Source organism: Haliotis rufescens, unplaced genomic scaffold (assembly GCF_023055435.1).
Source record: "Haliotis rufescens isolate VD_foot unplaced genomic scaffold, xgHalRufe1.0.p SCAF_23, whole genome shotgun sequence".
Taxonomy (NCBI): Eukaryota; Metazoa; Mollusca; class Gastropoda; order Lepetellida; family Haliotidae; genus Haliotis; species Haliotis rufescens.
This window is the reverse complement of record NW_025963924.1, coordinates 6,269,734-6,297,223: the sequence shown is the minus strand read 5'-3', so window position 1 is coordinate 6,297,223 and position 27,490 is coordinate 6,269,734. Positions and strand designations below refer to the sequence as shown.

Here is a 27,490-nt window from a genome sequence, read left to right as displayed (position 1 = left end):
GTTTACATTTGAAAGAAGGTTTTTATTGATATACTGCAAATCACTGTGTTTTAACGAAAAAAACAAACAAAAACCTACTTTCCTACATTTGGATGGACTGAAATGGGAAACATGCTTTTTTTGCCTTAGTATTTCTGTGAAAAAGAACACAATGCATACTGATTTAGTGATTTTATTAACATGTAACAAAAATATCATTTGCATATGAAACTAAACTCTTAACCCATCAATGATTAATCAAATAAAACATAATTGGCCCCTGAAACACAGTGAGAAGAACACAATAGGATCCGTGTAAGGCACTTGGTCAGTGTACATAAAACGTACAGTATCAGCTGAAAACACAACACGATGCATATGAAGAAAATAACATAAGCATATATGATAATCAAAGGTATATTTATGACACAACGGACTGTTCCCTTCATCACGGACCATGCCTTCCTCTCCATCACCTCAGTATCTAGAGATGATGTAAACTTTACTTCCCAACACAACCCTTACCAACACTGTCGTCTAAGGCTGAAAAAAATATTAGTCTTAGTTCTCAGGCACCGTCCACATCTTCATAAAGTCTGCTGCACATTTCGTTTTTAAATCCTAATACTTAAAAGCAATGTGATCCAATAAAGCACGCAGTTACTTCCCTTTACATGCTTTACAGGAGTTTGTATGCTTGTTTATGTAGGGAGGCCCTTTGTTGATGGTAAACAACTGTTTATTTGGTAAGATTCTAGTTTGAACAAGCAAAAAAACCAAAACAACCAAAACACAAACAAACAAAATAACACTGCCCGTCCGCACCATGTTTTCAAAAGTCAAGTAACCAATTTTATTTTTTAAGCCTAATATTGATACTTCTCATATCTATGACACAATTAGGAGGTAAACCAATGGTGTTTCAATTGAAGAGGTTTAATGTAGATTTGATACATGTTAATTTAATTTGAAAATGAATGTGACAGCATGAGGTTTCGAAGTTGCAAAATTAACAGGGATCTTAAACTAGATATATTTTCGATAGTCCCCAGAACCTGGTTGTATCAATCATGTATTATCTAATGGCTACATAGGTGACACAGAGCTGATCAGATCCTTGTTACAAGGAATCAAGATTCTGATTTACTTATCAGTGTCAGACATTGGAGCTAAAAGGTGCCTTTATTTGCATAATGATGTTTTCTTTCCCCAATAGAGCTTTTCTTCCCCCCCACAGAGGTTTTCTTTCCCCCACAGAGCTTTGCTTTCCCCCACAGAGCTTTGCTTTCCCCTATAGAGGTTTTCTTTCCCCCATAGAGGTTTTCTTTCCCCATAGAGCTTTGCTTTCCCCCACAGGTTTTCTTTCCCCCATAGAGCTTTGCTTTCCCCCACAGAGGTTTTCTTCCCCCCCACAGAGGTTTTCTTTCCCCCATAGAGCTTTGCTTTCCCCCACAGAGGTTTTCTTTCCCCCACAGAGGTTTTCTTTCCCCATAGAGCTTTGCTTTCCCCCACAGAGGTTTTCTTTCCCCCATAGAGCTTTGCTTTCCCCCACAGGTTTTCTTTCCCCTATAGAGGTTTACTTTCCCCCGTAGAGCTTTGCTTTCCACCAGAGGTTTTCTTTCCCCCGTAGAGCTTTGCTTTCCCCCAGAGGTTTTCTTTCCCACATAGAGCTTTGCTTTCCCCCATAGAGCTTTGCTTTCCCCCAGAGCTTTTCTTTCCCCGTAGAGCTTTTCTCTCCCCCCCCACCCCAGCTTTTCTTTCCCTCATAGAGCTTTTTTTTTCTTATAGAGCTTTTCTTTGCCCCATATAGCTTTTCTTTTCTTAGACCTTTTTCCCCCGTAGAGCTTTTCTTTCCCCCGTTCAGCTTTTCTTTCCCCCATATAGCTTTTCTTTTCTTATAGAGCTTTTCTTTCTCCATAGAGCTTTTCTTTCCCCATAGAGGTTTCTGTCCCCCACAGCTTTTTTTTCCCCATAAAGCTTTTCTTTTCTTATAGGGTTTTTCTTTCCCCATAGAGCTTTTCTTTCCCTCATAGGGCTTTTCTTTTCTTATAGCCCTTTTTCCCCCAATAGAGCTTTTCTTTCCCCGTAGATCTTTTCTTTTCCACCATAGAGCTTTTCTTTCCTGTAGATCTTTTCTTTCCCGTAGATCTTTTCTTTCCCCGTAGAGCTTTTCTTACGCCGCAGAGATTTTCTCTTCCGCCATAGGGCTCAGCTTTCTCTCATAGAGCTCTATCAACAAAATAAGGTTTACTGCTCCAATACACATTCTGCCCCTTACCACATACCGTAACAATCACTTCTTGATTCCTTGTATTAAGGTTATCCGTTGTTATCATCATCAAAGAATTGGTGTTCATTTTCTCTTCCAAGCCCTAGCCCTAATGATGCCTTGATAGTATGTGTGGTATCTAGATGAGGATGTATTTTATCATACTACTCCTACTTGAGTCCCACCCTTGCAGCTTGAGATCCTCACACAAAGCAGAGTACCTGAGAATACATTCACAGCTATAACTTGCATGACAGCAGAACGATAGTGTTTACATACAAACATGGTCATAATTACAGATGTCATATACAAAACTACAGCTGGAAGAACTAAAGGGAGACAACTGATCTGCTCAAATTAGGCATTACAGCAGTCAGTCAAACATTATTATATGACGAGACAAGAAAAAGTATATTTCATAGGCCAAACATGATCTACACAAAAAACTCTAAAGCGCACAGCAAATAATATTCCTTGAATATATATGGAATGAACTCACCTGAGTACACCTGATGAATGTTGTGTAAAATCACTTAAGTTTTGTATGTCATTCAGCTTGAAAAATAAAAGTTACCAATTAAGTCAATGAACACCAATAGCTTTAAAAGAAAAGAATATACATGTTTTTTTTGAGTTGAGCAAAAATTCCCTCAACTACATGTAAGCAAAGTATCAAAATATTGATTGAGAGATGGAGGAGTTACCTCCCTTATCTGTTTCAAGGATGCGCAAACTTTAAAGAACGACATATTTGACAACTCTGTATCTCACCAAGCCTAATGGAGACTATGTTCAAGCCAACTGATGTCCTACTAAACCCACTTTTTTGGTCAAAACTTAATTAAATATCAGTGTTTGAAATTAATGTGGGGTAGGGGTTTACTGGGGATCCTTGAGTGAGTGAGTGAGTATGGTTTTACAATGCTTTTAGCAATATTCCAGCAATATCACGGCAGGGGACACCAGAAATGGACTTCACACATTGTACCCATGTCGGGAATCGAACCTGTGTCTTCAGCGTGACGAGCGAACGCTTTAACCACTAGGCTACCCGACCGCCCCTGGGAAGTTTACTGCTGTAGGATTGGAAATATGGGAACCCATCAATCTAAAATAGTCAACAATGAGGAGCTCTTGAATTTCACACACTGTATTTCATGTACAGCAACAATCCAGTCAGTTACTGATCTGCCCACTTGTTAACTTACAATTATGGGGGCAATGGGGTAGCCTAGTGGTTAAAGCATTCGCTCATCATGCGGAAAACCTTGGTTCGATTCCCCACATGGGTGCAATGTGTGAAACCCATTTCTGGCGTCCCCTGCCGTGGTATTGTTGGAATATTGCTAAAAGCACCGTAAAATCATACTCACTCACTTACAGTCATGTCCCTGGGTGACTTCAACACTAAGCACTGAACATCACCTGGATACTACCTCCCTTACTACACTTCAACACTAAGCACTGAACATCACCTGGATACTACCTCCCTTACTACACTTCAACACTAAGCACTGAACATCACCTGGATACTACCTCCCTTACTACACTTCAACACTTAGCACTGAACATCACCTGGATACTACCTCCCTTACTACACTTCAACACTAAGCACTGAACATCACCTGGATACTACCTCCCTTACTACACTTCAACACTAAGCACTGAACATCACCTGGATACTACCTCCCTAACTACACTTCAACACTAAGCACTGAACATCACCTGGATACTACCTCCCTAACTACACTTCAACACTAAGCACTGAACATCACCTGGATACTACCTCCCTAACTACACTTGATTGTCATTTTGGTTACAAAAGTTATGAATAGGATCCTGTGAACTCCTCAATTTGACTTGTAGATATCTTTGTCTACAAACAGTAGTACAGTAGAAATGACACCAGTTTTACTAGATATTTTGCACTGGCTTTGAAAACAATGCATATGATCCTTGTTGTGAAAGAAACAGTTCCAGAGTAATATTAGCAACAGCAGACACATGTATAAAGCACATTAAATAGTTTTAATACATTATTTCACATCACAACAATCAATAGATTCACATCACCCAAATTATGACAGAACACACTGCATTCAGCCCCAAGTCTGCAGCAAATATTAGTAAAATTCCCCCAATTGGACTTGCACTGTGCTACATGGATTACATGGCCATTATAGTTGGTTGGGTTGTTGTTTTACGCCACACTCAGCAATATTCCAGCTGTATGACGGCGGTCTGTAAATAATCAAGTCTGGACCAGACAATCCAGTGATTGAAATCATGAGGATCGATAAACGCAATTGGGATCAATGACATGCTTCAAACAAGTCAGAGAGCCTGACCATCCTATCCCATTAGTCGCCTCTTATGACATGCATAGTTTCCTTTTTTACTGCAAGCATGGGTTGCTGAAGACCTATTCTACCCCGGATCTTCACAGGTCCATTAAACATGATAAAGATGCTTAGTTGTAGATTACTGCATTGAATGCAATGCTGAGAATACATTGGTATAATTTAACAACAAAAAAAGTACTAGAATCCCAAAAGCAAAATAATGATTTTTTCCCCCAAATTCTGGAGTCCTAGATAAATCCCTGCCCTGGTCACACTGGAATGAATCATTTTTGAGCTCAGTTGGGTTAAGTAAGGGGCCAATCATTTACTAGTCACCAATGAAGATGTGACAACCCTTCACAGATGGGCCGTCTATTCACATACAGAGAGGTATTGTATTGGAGCAAACAATCGAGTTTAACAAGATTGACTGTGGAGCCCCACTAAGTACTGTCTATCCAAAGTACTTCCCAGTACACGTGAATTAAAATGAAACAAAGAATTACAGTAAACTGCTTTGTTCCTTGGTTATGTCAGCAGGGTAGATTAAAACTCCTACTGAGATACAAAACAAGACAACAGATCACATCAACATACACCTACTTGCCACAGAGTTTGTTTTGGTTGTCTGTTGTTTAATGTCACACTCAACAATATTCCAGCTATATGACGACTGCCTTTAAATAATCGAGTCTGGACAAGACCATCCAATGATTGTTATTGTGAACATCGATCCACGCGGTTAAGCTACGATAACGCGCAATCAACCAAGACACCGAGTCTGACCACCCCGTCCATTTTGTCGCCTCTTACAAGTGTAGTTTGCTGGGGACCTAATCTCACCCAGGAACCCCCCTGGGGACTGGCCATTGAAACATTCACTCACACAAAAGATTTCTTCACAATAGTGAACAGTAAATACTAGGGCTGCAACGAATACACTATGAGGCGTATACGATTCGTATCATGAATATAGGGTAACGAATACGAATATTAATTCATGAATACAATAACAAGTCAGCAGTTGATGCATTATTTGTTATATTCAGTGAAACAATAACAATATCATCTATTTGACATGGTTTGTTAACTATTAATATATTAAACATTTATATACTTCACTTATCCAGGTACTAGTATCTGTTCAAACGCGACAATGACCAGTGACCACAATACTGTCAAACTAAACATTATAAGAGTGTTGTCTTTGAAGAAATCTATGCTTATAATGTTCTTATTGATATTTTTAGGTACAGGGTATGTAAATGCACATGACTGCATATTCATAAATATTCAATTCTAGTGGCCACGAATAACGAATTCAATTCATGAATGGATATGGTTCGATTCACCAAATACGCGAGTGAATCGTAACAGCCCTAGTAAATACTTCCCCATTGGGTATCCCAAAATACATCATCATTAACGTCCAAAACATATATTTTTTTTTAGATTTTATTTCTTTGTTGTTTAACGCCGCACTCAGCAATATTCCAGCCATATGACGGCAGTGTGTAATGATCTGTGACTGAAATCACGAACATTGATCCACGCAATTGGGATATGATGACATGCATCAACCAAGTCTGCAAGCCTGACCACCTGATCCTGAACTCATCTCTTACAGCATGCATATGTGCTGAAGACCCTACCCGAATCTTCATGGGGTCATATTTCATATTTATCAGAAGCAAATAAGTCTCAGAAGTTCCCACTATCCTGAATGTCAGAAGAATGTCAGTATAATCATAAGGTTTGTCAAAATTCAATGGTCATGCCATAAATTGTTATAAGAATCCCGCTATTGTTTGTCAATCTCATTAAAATCAGACCTCAGTTCTCGCTACCACTAAACAAAGGTCTGAGGACATCCCATGAGGGGTCATGTCAGAACAACCTGTCATCCGACCATTCAGAGCATCGCTTACCAGATTATGAAAGTGATTTCTAATCATGCAACCTCAAAAACTTTAACTCCGAACGATAGTTACGGGTTTAACGACTGAATCCATACAATCTAGACTATCTATTAGCCATTCCAGAATGTTCTTTTGTTCAGGTTTCAAATTTGTAATCGAGAATTTGTCAAAATGTTTTGAAGCGTAGACGCCAATTTGAAATTAGTGCCGTAAAGCACGAGAAAGCTTCAAAGTTCGCGCAAGGTCAGTCTGACGTGACCCCAAATAGGATGTCCTCAGATGTTTGTTTAGCGGTAGCGAGAACTGAGGTCTGATTTTAATGAGATTGTATTGTTTGTGTGCCTTATGTTATGTGTGTATCATGATGACTTGAGCTTGAGCTGTTTATAGGCTTTGTTCCTCTGTGGTTTAAACTTGAGCAGCTTGCTGTACTTCTTGAGGAGCTTCTCCCAGTAGCAGGACACATCCTCCATCCGCAGGTGCTCCCACACAAACTTCCGCCCTCTGAAACAAAACATCCGCTCTGTGTATTGCCAGTGTTTAAATTTCAGATAAATTCCAGTCTTGTAAATTGCAGACAGCCAGACTTAGCCAAATACATACAGATATAGGTCAATCCCTAGAACCCTGGTCTCAATAATAGTAAGTGTGTTGGGTTCAACACCGCTTTGAACAGTATTCCAGTTATATCGTGGCATGTCAGCTTAATGTGGGGGGAAAGTCCGAAGTGATGCAGGTCTCGGACGTTTACCACTTCGGTGAAACCCACGAGCACGGGTGCTGACAGATCTAGAAACATAATCGGGGTAAACCGGGATTGAAACCCACAATCAGATATTTCGGACACATCCAAGGAAGGCAATTCTGCTCAGCAAATTGAGACGCCTCAGATGACTGGGCCGCTGTCAATAACAGATAGACAAGGGTCTACCACTGGTCTCAATAACAGAGGGGTGGTCGAGTAGTCTAGTGGTTAAAGCGTTCGTTTGTCATGTCGAAGACCCGGTTCGATTCCCAACATGGGTACAATGTGTGAAGCCCATTTCTGGTGATATTGCTGGAATATTGCTAAAAGCGGCGTAAAACCAAACTCACTCATTCGCTCAAAAACAGATACACACAGGTCAACACCTGGCCCCCTAGTCTCAATAAAAGATAGTAGATAATAAACACAGGTCACAGGTTTTTCCTAAATCTTAAAGAGCTTTGCAATGAAAATGTGGTTTCACATATGAACACACAGCACACAGAAATGCTCACCTCTCAGCAATGTGTTTAACAGCATCGTCATTCTCTTTAGCAAACATAATCAGCTCTCTGGAAAATAAATATACATATACATATGAATCTGGTGCAAAATTCATTCACAGATGATACAGCATGGGGCGGTTTGTGTCTCTTCTTCGCCATTTTTGGTAGGATTGGGATGTCATAGATTTTGGGCAGATAATATTTTTTATCACCACTTCATGATATACCCGAAAAGCTGAACATTTTCATGACATCCAGCATGTCCACTGAACACTTATTCTTTTGGAGCATTTCTTAAACAAATAATTCTAAGAAAAACCACCCCAAAACAGAGATCCCCACCCCTCCTATGATATCTAATGGTCGGTCCCTAATTTTGTTCAAAGAAAAACATGTGCAATCTCACAACTGTGTTGGTCAGACTCCGACACAGTGAGTGAGTGAGTGAGTGAGTGAGTGAGTGAGTGAGTGAGTGAGTGAGTGAGTGAGTGAGTGAGTGAGTGAGTGAGTGAGTGAGTGAGTGAGTGAGTGAGTGAGTGAGTGAGTGAGTGAGTGAGTGAGTGAGTGAGTGAATTGTGTTTAATGTCGCTTTTTACAGTATTCCAGTTATATCGCGGCGTGTCAGCTTAATGTTGGAGGAAAGCTCGAAGTGATGCAGGTCTCAGACGTTAACCACTTCGGTGAAACCCATGAGCACGGGTATGGTGCTGACAAACCTTGAAACATAATCGGGGCGAACCAGGATTCGAACCCACAATCATAGGTTTCTGGCGTGCCCAAGGGACGCAACTCTGCACAGCAAATCGCGGCCCCTCAGACAACTGGGCCACCCTTGCCTCCCCACTGCCACAGGCTAATTTGAACATCAGATGACTTTTCTCCTGTTTGTATATAAAATCGCTGTATCAAAGCAGACTGGGCTAATGGAAGCCTTCCAGTACATTTTGCATATTGTTTTCATAATTATATAGGTGAGGTGAGGTGAAATGGGGTTTAACGTCGCGTCAAAGATCATTGCACTTATATAGCGACGTGCATGTATGTGTGTGTGTTTGTGTGGCTGCTCGTACTAGTCCGGACTGATGCCGATTTTTAGTGCTAGCTCACTGAGATACCATGCCGCAGTTTAACATGAATCCCCCACTCAGACAAAGTATACTGACTCCGAGCCGACCAGTCCTTGTTTTAGCCCCTTAATGCCGAGCGCCAGACAGGGTAACAACAAGTACCATCTTTTAACGTCTTTTGGTATGACGCAGTCGGGGATCGAACCCCGGATCTTCCGCTCTCCGGGCGGACGCTCTACCACAAGACCACGTAGGCGGTCTCATAATCATATAGATGTGCTACTACACCTGTGACAGTGAGGAACATGTCAATATAGCTTTACACACTGAATCGACCATATCGCTAGCTCTCTATAAGGCTTTGATGACAGCACATAGAGCTGAAGTAAACAAACGAAACTACGGAAATGGAAATAATTTTCAGGGTTTAGGATCTTTGGATTATTTTCTTACTGAAACTTAATCATTTAATGACATGTTTCTGTCAAAATGTGTAGACTTTTTAAAATGATATAGGTGAAAAACATGTGTGATTTGTTGAATGGACAGTGTAAGATGAATCATCATATCTCACTGGCCTGTGGCAGATATACAGTACTAGGTTGCCCGCAAGGAACTCTGGGTTGGAGAGTGCTGTGTTGGTATCAAACTGACACATCTTCTTCTCGTCCAATATTGATAGTAGTTCTTAACAATCATTTTGTTTGTTTGTTGTTTTTTGAGGACAGTCTGTAAATAATCGAGTCTGGATGAGACAATCCAGTGATTGACATCATGAGCATTGATCTACACGATTTGGATACAATGACATGCATCAGCCAAGTCACTGAGCCTGACCACCTGACCCTGTTAGTCGCCTCTTAAGACAAGTTGGTTGGTTGGTTGGTTTGTTGTTTAACGCTGCACTCAGCAATATTCCAGCTATATGACGGCGGTCTGTAAATAATCCAGTGATTAATATCATGAGCATCGATCCACGCAATTGGGATCGATGACATGCATCAACCAGGTCAGCGAGCCTGATCACCCGATCCCGTTAGACGCCTCTTACGACAAGCATAGTCACCTTTTACGGCAAGCTGAAGGGTTGCTGAAGGCCTATTCTACCCCGAATCTTAAGACAAGTATGGGGCGCTGAAGATCACTTCTAATCCAGATGCTTACAATCTCTCTATGAATCAATGAACATCAACAAAAGGTGACAGAACAGTTAACTGATGCAGCATGAGAGGAAGCAACTCACTTGACATTGTCTAGGTTCTGGTTGACAGGGATGTAGTGGACCCACGGCTTCATGGCGGGGTAGAAGAACTCCTGCCAGGCCTCACCCACATGGAACACCAGCGAGTCACACAAGAACAGGTGCTTGAAACGGAAACTGGCAGCTACACCCCGGAAATTGAAGAGATATCTGGATAGAAAAGTAGTATAATTAATACAGCTAGAATAGTTGGACGAATATGCAAAGAATAATCTTTGAATAATAGAATGAATAATCCTTGAATAGCAGAATGAATAATCCTTGAATAGCAGAATGAATAATCCTAGAATAGTAGAATGAATAATCCTAGAATAGTAGAATAAAAAATCATTGAAAAGCAGAATACATAATCCTAGAATAGTAGAATTAATAATCCTAGAATAGTAGAATGAGTAACCCTAGAATAGTAGAGTAGATAATCCTAGAATAGTAGTATGAATAATCATTGCAAGCAGAATACATAATCCTAGAATAGTAGAATTAATAATCCTAGAATAGTAGAATGAGTAACCCTAGAATAGTAGAATGAATAATCCTAGAACAGTAGAATGAATAATCCTAGAATAGTAGAATGAATAATCCTAGAATAGTAGAATGAATAATCCTAGAACAGTAGAATGAATAATCCTAGACTAGTAGAATGAATAATCTTAGAACAGTAGAATGAATAATCCTAGAATAGTAGAATAAATAATCCTAGAATAGTAGAATGAATAATCTTAGAACAGTAGAATGAATAATCCTAGAATAGTAGAATAAATAATCCTAGAATAGTAGAATGAATAATCCTAGAATAGTAGAATGAATAATCTTAGAACATCAGAATGAATAATCCTAGAATAGTAGATGAATAATTCTAGTATAGTAGAATGAATAATCCTAGAATAGTAGAATGAATAATTCTAGATTAGTTGAATTGATAGAAATGTAAAACAGAACTTAAATTCATCATGTCAGATAAATAAAAAAACAGAAGAAAAAAGGAAAGAAAGGTTGTGAACAGTCAAACTTTGAAAATCTTAAAGGAATTTTCTCAGAAACCACAAGGCACAGACAGCTGGACTCTTATAAGGATAAATGTATGTAGGACAAGGATTTGACGATTATGTTGACCACATATTGAAAAATACAATAAGTTACCTACTTATACTTACAGTGATCCTCCAGTGATGGGTTTAACACATATTTAACAATCCAATAAGTTACTTACTTATTTTTACAGTGAGGTTCCAGTGGTGGGTTTAACACATATTGAACAATCCAATAAGTTACTTACTTATATTTACAGTGATCCTCCAGTGATGGGTTTAACACATATTGAACAATCCAATAAGTTACTTACTTATTTTTACAGTGATCCTCCAGTGATGGGTTTAACACATATTGAACAAGTATTTGTCACAGAGTGACGAAATATCCCCCGCCTGTACACCATACTACCAAATATGAAGACAATCCAGCGATTAGTTCTTGAGATATTGTGGCAACACCGTTTTCCAACTCCAAAAACAGATTTGCCTGCTGTGACCTTGAAAATGGGGTCAAGGTCACCAAATCTGACAGGTGTATGCGGTGTCTGTATATACACTATAGTTCCAAATATGAAGACAATCCAGCGATTAGTTCTTGAGATATCGCGGCAACACCGTTTTCTAACTCCAAAAGCAGATTTGCCTGCTGTGACCTTGACAATGGGGTCAAGGTCACCAAAACCGACTGGTGTCTGCGGTGTCTGTATATACACCATAGTTCCAAATATGAAGACAATCCAGTGTTTAGTTCTTGAGATATCGCGGCAACACCGTTTTCCAACTCTAAAAGCAGATTTGCCTGCTGTGACCTTTAAAATGGGATCAAGGTCACCAAAACCGACTGGTGTCTGCGGCGTCTGTATATACACCATAGTTCCAAATATGAAGACAATCCAGTGTTTAGTTCTTGAGATATCGCGGCAACACCGTTTTCCAACTCTAAAAGCAGATTTGTCTGCTGTGACCTTGAAAATGGGATCAAGGTCACCAAAACCGACTGGTGTCTGCGGAGTCTGTATATACACCATAGTTCCAAATATGAAGACAATCCAGTGTTTAGTTCTTGAGATATCGCGGCAAACCGTTTTCCAACTCTAAAAGCAGATTTGTCTGCTGTGACCTTGAAAATGGGATCAAGGTCACGAAAACCGACTGGTGTCTGCAGAGTCTGTATATACACCATAGTTCCAAATATGAAGACAATCCAGTGTTTAGTTCTTGAGATATCGCGGCAACACCGTTTTCTAACTCCAAAAGCAGATATGCCTGCTGTGACCTTGAAAATGGGGTCAAGGTCACCAAAACCGACTGGTGTCTGCGGAGTCTGTATATACACCATAGTTCCAAATATGAAGACAATCCAGTGTTTAGTTCTTGAGATATCGCGGCAACAAACAGGTGGGACGTACGGACGGACGTACGGATGGACGTACGGACGGTCGTGAATACTATATCCCCTGCTTCGCGCTTTCGCGCGGCGGGGGATAACAATACAATAAGTTACTCACTTATATTTACAGTGATCCTCCAGTGATGGGTTTAACACATATTTAACAATACAATAAGTTACTTACTTATATTTACAGTGATCCTCCTGTGATGGATTTAACACATATTGAACAATCCAATAAGTTACTCACTTATATTTACAGTGATCCTCCTGTGATGGATTTAACACATATTGAACAATCCAATAAGTTACTTACTTATTTTTACAGTGATCCTCTAGTGATGGGTTTAACACATATTGAACAATACAATAAGTAACTTACTTATATTTACAGTGATCCTCCGGTGATGGGTTTAACACATATTTAACAATACAATAAGTTACTTCCTTATATTTACAGTGATCCTCCAGTGATGGGTTTAACACATATTGAACAATACAATAAGTAACTTACTTATATTTACAGTGATCCTCCAGTGATGGGTTTAACACATATTGAACAATACAATAAGTAACTTACTTATATTTACAGTGATCCTCCAGTGATAGGTTTAACACATATTGAACAATACAATAAGTAACTTACTTATATTTACAGTGATCCTCCAGTTTTATCTCAGCAGCAGGTGGCCGATGTAGTGTATCCTTAAAACAACCAAATACAACTTTCAAAAATAAATTACAAATGATTCCATGTTTTTTGATTTGCTAACCAAACAATCAATTTTCTTATGCTTCCATAAAACATCCCACCCCACAAAAAAGCCACACCCATAATCAGATTTCTGTTTCCTGTTTGGCTGATAACAGTGTGACCCACCTGGATATATATTGCTTACCGCATCTGATTTCCAGGCCTGGTTCTTTGTGTATTCAGCGTCGACCAGGTCTGGCTGTTTCCTGGAAAGTAGCACCAGAGGGTCCCGCTCGTTACTCGTCCTCGAACCACGGAAAAATGCAACATTGTGTTTCTTGTCCCAGGGCCACTTGTCAGCCTCTCTGGAATTAAAATGTGATTACAACGTAATGACAAATTAGCTATATCAGGCTTAAAAATATAAGAATTGCTTCTCAGGCAATGGCCTCTGAAAATTTAGTGCGGGCGGGCAGTGGTTTTTTTTGTTTTGGGGTTATTCATACTGGTATGTATTATGTAACCAAATAAACTATTGTGTAAGCAAATGAACAGTTGTGTACAATCAACCTGGGAAAGGGCCCTCCTACTTAAATGTATTCCTTGATGAGTATAATACTGGAATACAGTATTTGACTATCGTTGAGCTCGGATTTTTTATGTAATTTTTTTTTTTCTTTCCAAGAATGGAAATAAAAACGAAACGTGCTACAAACTCTATGATGATGCGGGAGGTGCCTGAGAACCGAGACTATTATTTTTTTAGTCTAATATGAAAGAATTGGGTGGTCAACAGCTTCTTTAGAGTAATATATAAAAAAATAACTTACTTGCAACTCGGAAACAACTGATTATCTGCCCCTCTTGAACTAGTGTTGAAAGTTATTCGTCAAGGCTAACTTGAAACTGACCTTTCTAGCTCCAGGCAAACTCTCTGCACATCACACCACAGAGGCAGCCACTGTCTCTCTCTAACATTCATTAGTCACTGACCTTAAAGGGAAACAACACTCAAACTATTAGTGGTCTAGCCGGCGCCATTTTAATTAGCCCACATAATCACCAGATGCCAAATAGTGTCAGCGACCCATCACACTGGGCTTCGGACCAGTGATGGGGCAACTAGAGGAACTCATTGACAGCGAAATTGTATATCCTTTCTTATGACACACAGCTTCTCATTCTTCAATCCTCCGATAGGTCGCTTCACGCAGCGCAGGGAGAATAGTGCCAAACTCAAGTCATATCAGTCGAAATTATAGTCCATAATAAGCAATTTTTGAATCTGAGAAGTAAAAGCCCATCCATATTTCAATACTTTTTAAGTTGGAGTGTTGTTTCCCTTTAACTTTACTGATTCCTACCTTGGAATTATCTCCCTTTGTTGATCCCAGCGCCCCAGTCCCGTGGGGTATATTGGCCACACAGCGGGGCCTCCTTCCCAGAACGTCCACGCTGGATACATGATGTCCCAGTTGTCTGAACGCTGAGGAATTACCAAAACATGTTAAAGGGGAGGTAACTCAGACTGAATCAGTAGTAACAGAGCCTTACAATTACTTAAGGGTGTGCAGTATTATCAGTATATCGGTAAATTGAAGTTCATTCTTTCCACGATATACATCTCAATACCATTTTCATGCTCGTTATATCGGGTAATGTCAAATCGCGAATTTTAATGTTATTTCCTTGTGTAATGCCTTCACTGCCCTGGAGCATGCATCCAGGGCCCCAAGATGGCTGCGTATTCATTGACTGAGTAAACATCATGTTGAACCAGGATCTGGTTTTGTTCCATTTATGAACTTAATGTATCAGACTGCTGCTGAATTCAAAATTAATAATCATACAATGTATGGTGATATGTATCACAATACAACCTTGTGCATCGCAGAATATTGTGATACACTTTAAACCTCCAATACCCATCCTTAATATTGCTACAATCACTTTGTACAACTTGGCCCAGGAATCTTGCCTGTATTCAGTGTTATCTATGCAATTCATCATTTCAGTGGACTCATGACCAACTCTCCTCCTTCACGTAGGTTGTGATTGCCAGTCATATAAAAAAAATTGAATGCGCAAATCAACTAGGGACTGCCTCTTATAAGTTATCCACAACATTCATTGATTGGTTTGTTGTTTAACATTGCACTCAGCAATATTCCAGCTATATGATGGCGGTCTGTAAATAATCGAGTCTGGACCAGACAATCCGGTGATTAATATCATAAGCATAGATCCATGCACTTGGGATTGATGACATGCATCAACCAAGTCAGCGAGTCTGACCACCCAATCAGCATGGGCTGCTGAAGACCTATTCTACCCCGTATCTACCACTACTACATCTTGCAGTGTTCCCGTTTACCGTTAATTACCAGTTTTTTACTGGTAAAATTAGGCTTGGCTGGTAATTAATGTGACTGCCAGTACTTGTGGACTGGCAAATAAAGAGCCTTATAAATCTATGATATTCACATAAGTGTATTTTTCTAACAGTTAGCTTGTCTGTTACCATTAGGGTTTCCTCTTGTCGATTTTTAGTGCAAGGAAATGACATTTTGCTTTGCTTCAAGGTTAAAAATATATTTGAAGTGACTTTGTCTTGAAATATTAAAAAGAAGAAGAGAAAATTGTGACTGAACTTCGAGTGATGAGTAGATCTAACTAAGTTACTTCAGAGATGACGTCATTGCTTTGAATGTGATGTTGAAAGAATTATAACCAGGTAATTTTCATATGTTTTTTTCTTGTTGAAAGTTGGGACAGACAAAAATTAGGGGGGACTGGTAATTTTTAGAGTTACCAGTCCACCTGGACTGGCAGTTTCGAGAGCCAGCGGGAACACTGATTATAGTGGGAAAAGGTTAATTTCATCTGCATGTATCAGATATACTTAGATGTCATCATATATATATCAAACAAAAGCTTATAGAAACTAGACAAAAGTGTGCTTTATGAATATGTTGATGTGGAGTGAGTGAATTGTGTTTAATGCCGCTTTGAACAGTATTCTAGTTATATCATGGTGTGTCAGCTTAATGTGGGTGGAAAGCACGAAGTGATGCAGGTCTCAGACGTTTTCCAGTTTGGTGAAACCCACTGCTGACAAACCCAGGAACGTAATCTGGGTGAACCGGGATTCGAACCCACGATCTTTGTTTTCTGGTGACGACTGCTGATGTGGAATGTCTTGAAATATACGTTACACTCTCCCTACTCTTACCACTAAAGATGTTGGATACACGGTAGGGGGGACTACTTGTAATTATAATCGCTGCAATAGTTTAGACAGAAAGATTATAAGTGCTGATCTTGTATTCAGGGAGAGCTGTGCGGACTCACCACTTTGCTGAAGGAGAAGATGGGTTTGGGGGAGTGGTAAACAGGAGACTGTGGCCAATCCCGGGTGTTGACCACTAGCTCCATGTCCGGCAGCTTCTTGATCAGCCCCAGGATGAAGTATTCCACACCGCTGCATCTGTGTGACGAGGAACAGAGGAAGTACATAGAGTGAGTGAGCGAGTGAGCGAGTGAGCGAGTGAGTGAGTGAGTGAGTGAGTGAGTGAGTGAGTGAGTGAGTGAGTGAGTGAGCTGAACACGCTTTGTACAGTATTCCAGTTATATCACGACGTGTTAGCTTGATGTGGCAGGAAAGCCCAAGGTGAGGTGAGGTGAAATTGGGTTTAATGTCGCCTCCAAGATTATTGCACTTATACATTTGTTTTGCAATGTGCACGTGTGTGTGTGGCTGCTTGTACTAGTCCGGACTGATAGCAATTTATAGTGCTAGCTCACTGAGATACCATGCCACAGTTTAACATGAATACCCCACTCAGACACAGTATACTGACTCCGAGCTGACCAGTCCTTGCTTTAGCCCCTTAGTGCCAGACTTTTGTCTTTTGGTATGACTCAGCTGGGGATGGAACGCCAGACCTGCCGCTCTCTGGGCGGACGCTCTACCACTAGACCATGGAGGCGGCCTCCAAAGTTATGCAGGTCTCAGACGTCTAAATCTTTGGTGAAACCGACAAGCATGTGTATAGTGTTGACAAACCTAAAAACATATTTGGGATGAACTGGCATTTGATCACGATCATAGGATACTAGCGTGCCCAAGGGACGCAATTCTGCACAGTGAATTGTGGATCTTAATCAACTGGGCCATCCTTGCCCCTGGTAACACATATAACGCGTTTAACACATATAACACAAGTCAAAGACAAAGTGACAGGGGTCAGACGTTGAAGTAACACAGGTCAGAACTACAACAGCCTGTGTCCTTCATCAGGGGGACAACAATAGTGACTCTCTGGAACTACAACATCTGTTCTGACTCACCCAGACTACAACATCTGTTCTGACTCAACAAGACTACAACAGCCTGTGTCCTTCATCAGGGGGACCACAATAGTGATTCTCTGGAACTACAACATCTGACTACTGACATCTGACTCACCCAGACTACAACAGCTGAGACTCACCGGAAGGGGAACATGCACCCGTCCTCTCGGTACAGCTTGTGGTTGATAATCTGGTAGTGAACACCTCTCTCCATTGACTCCTCAAACAGCTTCCTTGAGATGCCATCTTTCCAGGGCAACAGGTCTTCATCGATTACACTGAAATTAGGACAAATGTGTATTTTTACCAGTCTGCAAAAAGAATCTGCTACAGAGTTGCCATCTGTACAATGGTAGTTGTAGTCCACAAAGAAGAGTCACCAGTCCTTCCTTTCTGAATTGTCCTAAGGCTACACTTTTTTTTATTTCTTGGTTTACAGATTTCAAACTCCTTTCAAAAGTGAGGTAAGCCAATTTTAAAAAAAAAAGAGAAGCCTCAGTTTTTACTTGAATTTTGTTCTAAAAAGTTAGGTAGGTATGAAAAAAATATTCTGGAGTAACAAAAGTAAAATAACTCTATTTTTCAAGAACATTTGATAATATCCCTGGCACTCAGCTTGTGCACAAATGGCAATATAACAATATGGGCGACGATTAAACTGGTCACCACTGCGCTTTGCGTAGATCCCAGCGAGAAATATCAGAGTGACTTCCCTTTGGTTTACACTCGAGCAGCAAATGAAATCTTTTCTTTTTTAGGGGAACTTTTTATTTATTTTTTTAAAGTAAAGATCGGCGTCAATAAAAAATAGAAGTGATTTTTATTTTTTATTTTCTTTAACATTTGGACTTTGAAAGAGCGGCTCATCAGTAAACCAAGTAATCAAAAAAATGTCTCCTAATCTCAGACTAGCATGCTTGTGCTTATTTTGAACCCTTGAATGGTTTTAAAAATTCATAGTTAATTAGTATTTGTGGAGTCTTTGGTAATGATTAATTCCATCCTTGTGTATTTGTTTGTCTGTACCAGAACCAAATAGTGACATAAATTTTACATGTTAGGCTTTAAAAAATTAAAGAATTGGCTCTCAGGCAATGACTTTTGAAAAAATAGTGAGGGAGGGTGATGGTTTTATTTTCGATTGTTCAAACTAGCATGTAACCAAATAAACAGTTGTGTACCATCAATTTTGGAAAGGGCCTGCATACATAAACAAGACTGCGAACTCCTTTTGCCATCATGACCATAATATACAAGATGCGCAGTAAAGCAGTGCTCATGTGAAGGGAAGAAATTGCGTGCTATATTGGATACACTCCCCCCTTAAAAAAAATCCCCCCTCCCCCAAATAAAAAATAAAATAAAATTTGAAGATCAATAAAAAACAACAACACAACAACACTACTGTTGAATAAAACAAGTCTTAATCCACACTTAAAAGATCTCTCTAGAAAACTATATTCTCACAATATAATTTTCTCACTCAACCCTTTGGACACAAATATAAATCTTTAAACCAAGCACAGGGGCTGCAGTAAGTTGTCATTTCCTAACCAACAACATTTGAGAATTCGCAAAACTCAAATTGACACTGTCTATTGTTAGCTGTCATTTTATTGTTAGCTGAAAGAGCTTGGCATTCTCGAACGTCCTAAGAGAATTACGATTTGAACTGTTTAAATTAGATGAAGAAGACCAAGAAGAGTTGTGTGAGTAAACTGCCACGCACTGACTCCTAGCCTCCTTCACAAACATTGGACGACCCCTTTCTTCACCCAGCAGGACAGGAGCTATCTGAGGAGTGCGATGTCACATACAGTTAGATTTTCCTCAAAACTAACCATTACCCAAATCAATGCCGAATATGTGGGTCACGGAGGCTGTATTCAACTTGGACTGTAGGTGGCAATTGATCTATGGGTCAGCATGGCTGAGTCAACATCAAACAAAGGCTGGCTAAATAGTTGGGGATCTTGATGGACCTAGGTCACCAAGTTGGGTCACTTCTAGCCGCTCACAAGGTGACTGACATGCCTACCACAGACCTTCATTACACCCTTGGACTCAAGCCTAATGCGGAACATCACTGAATCCTATCACAAGAGGGCATTTAGTTATACTTATGGATAGAAGTAAAGGATACACATGGGATAGACGTGTCTGTCATATATATATATATATGTTACACCATGGGACCAGGTTCTATCTGTACCTGTCCCTACTGTGTGACAACATCTGTACCTACCCCACCTGTGTGAGAACATTTGTACCTCCCCCACCTGTGTGACAACATCTGTACCTACCCCACCTGTGTGAGAACATTTGTACCTCCCCCACCTGTGTGAGAACATCTGTACCTACCCCACCTGTGTGAGAACATCTGTACCTACCCCACCTGTGTGACAACATCTGTACCTACCCCACCTGTGTGAGAACATCTGTACCTACCCCACCTGTGTGGGAACATCTGTACCTACCCCACCTGTGTGAGAACATCTGTACCTACCCCACCTGTGTGAGAACATTTGTACCTACCCCACCTGTGTGAGAACATCTGTACCTGCACCACCTGTGTGAGAACATCTGTATCTGTCCCACCTGTGTGAGAACATCTGTACCTACCCCACCTGTGTGACAACATCTGTGTCTACCCCACCTGTGTGAGAACATCTGTATCTGTCCCACCTGTGTGAGAACATCTGTATCTGTCCCACCTGTGTGAGAACATCTGTGTCTACCCCACCTGTGTGAGAACATCTGTATCTGTCCCACCTGTGTGAGAACATCTGTGTCTACCCCACCTGTGTGAGAACATCTGTATCTGTCCCACCTGTGTGAGAACATCTGTGTCTACCCCACCTGTGTGAGAACATCTGTATCTGTCCCACCTGTGTGAGAACATCTGTGTCTACCCCACCTGTGTGAGAACATCTGTATCTGTCCCACCTGTGTGAGAACATCTGTATTTGTCCCACCTGTGTGAGAACATCTGTACCTACCCCACCTGTGTGAGAACATCTGTATCTGTCCCACCTGTGTGAGAACATCTGTACCTACCCCACCTGTGTGAGAACATCTGTATCTGTCCCACCTGTGTGAGAACATCTGTATCTGTCCCACCTGTGTGAGAACATCTGTACCTACCCCACCTGTGTGACAACATCTGTGTCTACCCCACCTGTGTGAGAACATCTGTGTCTACCCCACCTGTGTGAGAACATCTGTACCTACCCCACCTGTGTGAGAACATTTGTACCTACCCCACCTGTGTGACAACATCTGTACCTACCCCACCTGTGTGAGAACATCTGTGTCTACCCCACCTGTGTGACAACATCTGTGTCTACCCCACCTGTGTGAGAACATCTGTATCTGTCCCACCTGTGTGAGAACATCTGTATCTGTCCCACCTGTGTGAGAACATCTGTATCTGTCCCACCTGTGTGACAACATCTGTACCTACCCCACCTGTGTGACAACATCTGTACCTACCCCACCTGTGTGAGAACATCTGTATCTGTCCCACCTGTGTGAGAACATCTGTATCTGTCCCACCTGTGTGAGAACATCTGTACCTACCCCACCTGTGTGAGAACATCTGTATCTGTCCCACCTGTGTGAGAACATCTGTATCTGTCCCACCTGTGTGAGAACATCTGTACCTACCCCACATGTGTGAGAACATTTGTACCTCCCCCACCTGTGTGAGAACATCTGTACCTACCCCATCTGTGTGAGAACATCTGTACCTACCCCACCTGTGTGAGAACATCTGTATCTGTCCCACCTGTGTGAGAACATCTGTATCTGTCCCACCTGTGTGAGAACATCTGTACCTGCCCCACCTGTGTGACCACCCCTATTAGACTACACCACCTATGGTCCAATAACCTTGATCCATATAAAAGGGACCACTCAACCTAGATCCACCCCTATAAGACTACACCACTTACGGTCCCCTATCCTTGACCCATCTCACCAAGAACACCCAACCAAGATCCACCCCTATTAGACTACCCCACTTACGGTCCCCTATCCTCGACCCATCTCACCAAGAACACCCAACCTAGATCCATCCCTATTAGATTACCCCAAGTAAGGCCCCGGACCTTGACCCATCTGAACAGGACCACCCAACCTAGATCCACCCCTATTAGATTACCCCAATTATGGCCCCGGACCATGACCCATCTGAACAGGACCACCCAACCCAGATCCACCCCTATTCGATTACCCCAACTAAGGCCCCAGACCTTGACCCATCTGAACAGGACCACCCAACCTAGATCCATCCCTATTCGATTACCCCAATTATGGCCCCAGACCTTGACCCATCTAAACAGGACCACCCAACCTAGATCCATCCCTATTCGATTACCCCAATTATGGCCCTAGACCTTGACCCATCTAAACAGGACCACCCAACCTAGATCCATCCCTATTCGATTACCCCAATTATGGCCCTAGACCTTGACCCATCTAAACAGGACCACCCAACCTAGATCCATCCCTATTCGATTACCCCAATTATGGCCCTAGACCTTGACCCATCTAAACAGGACCACCCAACCTAGATCCATCCCTATTCGATTACCCCAATTATGGCTCTAGACCTTGACCCATCTAAACAGGACCACCCAACCTAGATCCACCCCTATTCGATTACCCCAATTATGGCCCTAGACCTTGACCCATCTAAACAGGACCACCCAACCTAGATCCACCCCTATTCGATTACCCCAATTATGGCCCAAGACCTTGACCCATCTCATCCAGAACACACTCCACCACCCCATCTGGTTTTCCACTCACCTGGAATGACAGGAGCAATCATCTTGTTGACATTCTTCATAATTCCCAACAGCCTCATCAATCTTGTCCAGATATTTTTTCCACTTTGAGTTGGCTGCTTTGAAACAAAAAATATACCTTCATTACCTGATGGAACTGGAAACAAATTCTCACCTTTCCAGCCTCGTCACAATGAGCCTGTCTGACAATGCTGTGATATTTGCGTGGACCACACCTGATCAATTACCGAGTTCCTGCTGCTGTTTGCAGTCAGTGTCGACACAGGAGCCAGGTGTCACCAGGTTTAATGCTCTCCAGACATTCTTTATTGCATGGCTGTACTTGAATGTGGAAGTAATTAAAACTGGAATATTTCATCCTCCTGAGGCCAAATATAATATACCACTCAAAATAAGTTACAAAACACCTGACTCTTTCATCATGACATAACCGATTAAAAATAGCAATATAAATAGATTAACTATAGTCACATAAAAGAATTGGGGTTTTTTAACGGCTTTTGGGGTAGTATATATTTCTTATCTTTATTTATCTTGTATTACTGCAATACCAAGATCAACCCTATTTAAAAAAAAATTTTTTTTATGTTAATCTTGCTCCTGATTCTATTTTTTAGTTGGTTCCAACAAAACATAGGCTGAGCGTTTGAAAAATGTTGTTAAAGTGGATTCTAAGCCCAGAAAATCAAAATTTTTCATTACATGACATTACAAATTTGGAAAACATGGCAATCAGCGATATGAATTTTTATGCATTACAAATTGCGCCTGATTAATTGCACAAGGCTGGTGGTTAAATCCCAGAAGCCTCATACCAAAAGGACGTTATAAGATGGTATTTGTTGTCACCCTGCCTGGCACTTTGCATTAAGGGGCTAAAACAAGGACTGGTCAGCTCGGAGTCAGTATACTGTGTCAAGTGGGGTATCAAAGTTAAACTGTGACATGGTATCTCAGTGGGATAGCACCACAAAACCTGCCTGTCACTATATAAGTGCAATAATCGTGAATGCGACATTTAACCCCAATTGACCTTCCCTCACACATCCTCTCGGTCTGGTCTGTATCAATGTACTAAATATTCCTTTCGAGACACGGTGAAAATAGGTGAGGCCAGTAGATCCCCATGTTGTAGGCTTTGTGTAACAAAACACATAGCAGCCTTTGTCCACACAAGTAAAACGTTTACTTTGTGATATTTGTGAACACAAAGGGCCTTGTCCTGGTGACAGTGCAACTTGTACTGCTGCAGTGATGTATATACAGAATTATCATACACCAAGTCACCAGCAGGGAATGCTTGAACATACTGAAGATGCCAATAAAGGCATATTTTCTTTCTCATTACTAATTACCCTAATTTTATCTGAATACAATCACAATTCTGGATTTACTGTGGATTCAAAACTTAGTACTCTTGGCAAGTAAATTGTGAAAATAATACCAGTTTGTTCAAGTTTGGGCTATTCTTAAGTTCTTATTTTCTTATTCTAAATCTAAATACACAAGTTCCTGCACAGTAGGTAAACTAGCTCTACATTGAAAACACAGTATGTTTATCTCCATTCTACCATGACTAAATAAAACGTGAACTCTTTGGTGTTAGCAAATATACTGAGTGAAGCGGCATGGGTTGAGTCCAGTGTTTTGAGCGGGTTATCGACCTGAATTACGGAATCACTGAACAAAATATGGCGCTGTATATACTCAAGCAGTTTGTTTACACCGTTATATTTCACTCGAACATATGACAGGCATTGAAAGCATATAAGCACGGCAACTTGCAGTGCCGTAGCCAGTCGGGGGGCAGGGTGGGCAGTTGCCCCCCCCTGGATTTTTTTTGAAAACAGTTTGATTTGAATCAATTTGGGGACAAGTGATACTTGTACATACATATGCCCCCCCCTGTTAAAAAACGTAAACTACGGCCTGGACTTGGTCAGCCAACATGAGGTGGGCATCCCTAAAGAAAACTAAGCAAGCTTTGCAAGGCTTTTGCTCTACATCTCCCGTCACCATTATGACGTCATATCGCTCATTGTGACGCAAAAGATATGACGTCACAGTCGTATATAGAAAAGCGCCAAAATTCCAAGCTCTCTGTTGTCTCCAAAACGTAAATACATTCCCTTTGTAGATTTTATATCGTGTTTTCTGCATGAAATGCATTGCCACACATCCTTTGAATAATGTAGTAACCGCATCTGTGCATTTTGTAACCTGTAATTGTAGATATAATTATTTAAATATGCCTACCGACAATGACTGAAAATAGTACTATTCTATGAATATTAGCTTCAGCAGTGGTGCGGTCGTCAAACCAGCTGTTTCAATCAGAGGGGGTTTATTGTGATTTAATAGCCTCTGATTGACCAATCAGAATCGAGTAAATTTCAAATTCATGGTAGAATTATCGATTATGGAGAAAAACAATTTTTTCGGTGTGATTTTAAAGCCCTTATGTTAAGTCCTGGTATTAAACATTGATATGCATGTGTATCGAGTCATCACATTATTAGCACTACATCCATGTATCACAAACATACCGTACATAATCAGTAAATGTTGTAGAAGCAAATTGTCAATCTACATATATATATATAATCTACATCCCATTACAGGTCACGTCAAAACGACCTGTCCGCGAACTTTGACCGACCAATGAAATTACTAACAGGAAGTCGACATTCGCCACTGAGAAAGCAGCTTTCTTAAGCAGTGCAGCACTAGTTACAAATTGGCGACTTCCATTTCGGACTATGCTTTAAAAATTATTTTGAATCAGTCATACAGTCCGTAACAGTAGTATGTGCCAAACTTTAGAGGTTGCATGATTAGAAAACATATTCCGCTAACAATGTAACATAACAATATGAATATTTCCTATTTTTTTATTACATTTTTGAATCGCTATCTATCGTGTAGTTGTCCGATTTTCGATCACGAACGTTGATACTACCTAATTTTGTTTATTCGACATACTTGCTGATCCGTCCTAATCATAAGCAACCAACAATATTGGATTAACGGGACTTGAGTGTAGTATCAGAAAAATCAGTTTCATCAATGAATACAGAGACCATTTATAAAGGTCCAACTATAACAAACGTATAATGAATCATTACCAAGGCTCCTAAAGATGGTACTTGTCTTTACAAAATAGAATTATTGCCAAAATGGCATGATTAGGTACATAGTAGCTAATGTGTCAACGACGATCAGTTCCACATGTAATGAGACCCAACCATAGCAAATATTGCGTGTGTAAATGTAGCGTGGACAAATTTTCCCTAGTAAACATTTTTCCATGGGAATAATTCCCCTAGAGAAAAACAGTAGGATGATAAGCTATATTATCCCAGTAGTTAATTAATAATGGATCGTAATGGTGCACACCTACTAACCTATTAAACATGTCATATGCAAAATGTTTCTTGTCCTTTTTTCAACTTTTAGGACACATCAATTTGGATTGATCGATGCTGATTTTCTTAACTCTATGCTGACTTTATGCATAATTACCGGTAGTGTACGTTCGGTTTAGGTTGGGTCAAGGGGCTTTGTCTAAACAAATGGGTTCTTTTCTAATCAATTTTGAATGGAGGGAGAAATTCCACTTCAAAAACATTCCAGAAGCTATCATAAAAATGTTAACGAGTATACTTACGAGTAGCTGTGACATACCGCTAGTCCTGTATTCGATCAAGCAATCAAATATCGTGCTTTGATTTGCAGAAGTAGACAATTGACAGGAGGTGGGGATTACAAGATTTACTGATACTGCAATATTATAGATAATATAGTGTCATACTATATAAAGGAACAAACCAATTTTACTTTAGGAGCAGATCTGAGATATTCTTGAACTTGTGCAGGAATAGGGTTATTGTATCGAAATTCACACTTGATAAATCCGATACCGTCTATAGATTCACAAGAGACAAAGAACCTTGGATATGCATCAGTGAATAAGATACAGATAAATCAAATCCAACTAATATTCTTGGAATTTTGGCTTGATTTTTATAAACAGCTGATGAAGTGTAATAAATTAAGTCTCCAAAGTCACGTTAAACTTTGTTGACACATATTAAGACATTTATTCTCAAAACTGATACACTGGACGCTATCATCGAGTTCTACATTATCTGCCAATGAAATTATACCACGTCCACACAATCATAGCACCAGAATAAATGGTAATGATAAGAGTTGAAGCATGACAAAGCCGCGTCGACGGATGATCGATACTGACTAAAACTCACGTTTCGTGTACTTGGACTTTTCTTTCACTTCAGTTTCGTCATCTACACATTCCCCGTCCGAATCCCTCTCACATACTTTATCAGGAATAACTGTCACGGTCGAGATCACCAACAAACACAAACAAAACAACCGCCTCACATGCATCTTCGCTCGCACGACAAATGCGTCTTCCGCGGACAAGAGAGCGTCTGTCAATACAAGGGAGCGGTTATTGCGTAAAATTGCCTAACACGGTCGATATACGACACGAAAACAAACACCTGTCTGAAGTATAATTTGTTCTAGGTCAATGAGAATGATATAAGTTATTTCTTTCTCTGATATTTTATGTTAACAAACAATGGAACAGATATTCGGCTACAATGATTATTAAAACGCGCGGACGTCAGAGAAGCAAATGCATAAGAATAACTACACATGTATAGATGGACTGAACAAATGCTTTTTATTCCCTGCCACGAAGTGGAAGGGGGATACAGGAATGGGTGATGTCCGCCCGTCCTACTGTTCATCGCGTTTCGTTTCCGGAGCAGAACTAAAAAAACATTAGAGATATCTTAACCAAACTTGGCACATAGATAGGTCAAGTGGTGAACTGGTGCCTTTTGATAGTTTGAGATTTAAAAAAAACAACATAATTCGAGTTTCCATGGCAACGACTTTGACTTTGACTGAAAATGACGGAAGTGTTCCTTTCCGGAGCAAATCTTGAAACCGTACAACATTTCTTGCCTTGCACACAAACGGACATGTCACAGTAGTGGGGAATATGAATATTTCATACTTGTTAGTTTTGTCTTTTGACTTTTTTTTGTCTCCCGTGAAGATGCTGAATCAGTCACTGCCATTGATGATGG

The 27,490-nt window shown here is 40.5% G+C and overlaps 1 protein-coding gene across 2 annotated transcripts; it reads right to left on the bottom strand.

Annotated features, from left to right (window-relative positions):
• Positions 1-6,761: 6,761 nt before the first annotated feature.
• Positions 6,762-26,814, bottom strand: LOC124146556 (protein O-glucosyltransferase 1-like). Of its 2 annotated transcripts, none has more exons than XM_048401731.1 (10): positions 26,633-26,814; positions 22,369-22,462; positions 17,697-17,834; positions 16,555-16,690; positions 14,568-14,689; positions 13,409-13,568; positions 13,156-13,214; positions 10,071-10,238; positions 7,770-7,826; positions 6,762-7,013 (listed from the first exon to the last, which is right to left on the bottom strand). In XM_048401731.1, exons 1-10 carry the CDS (start codon positions 26,775-26,777, stop codon positions 6,869-6,871), a joined length of 1,224 nt encoding a protein of 407 aa, XP_048257688.1. In that variant the 5' UTR covers positions 26,778-26,814; the 3' UTR covers positions 6,762-6,868. The 2 variants fall into 2 exon arrangements, with proteins under 2 accessions (XP_048257688.1, XP_048257687.1); XM_048401730.1 differs by having other exon boundaries at positions 6,763-7,013; positions 22,369-22,465.
• Positions 26,815-27,490: the final 676 nt, after the last annotated feature.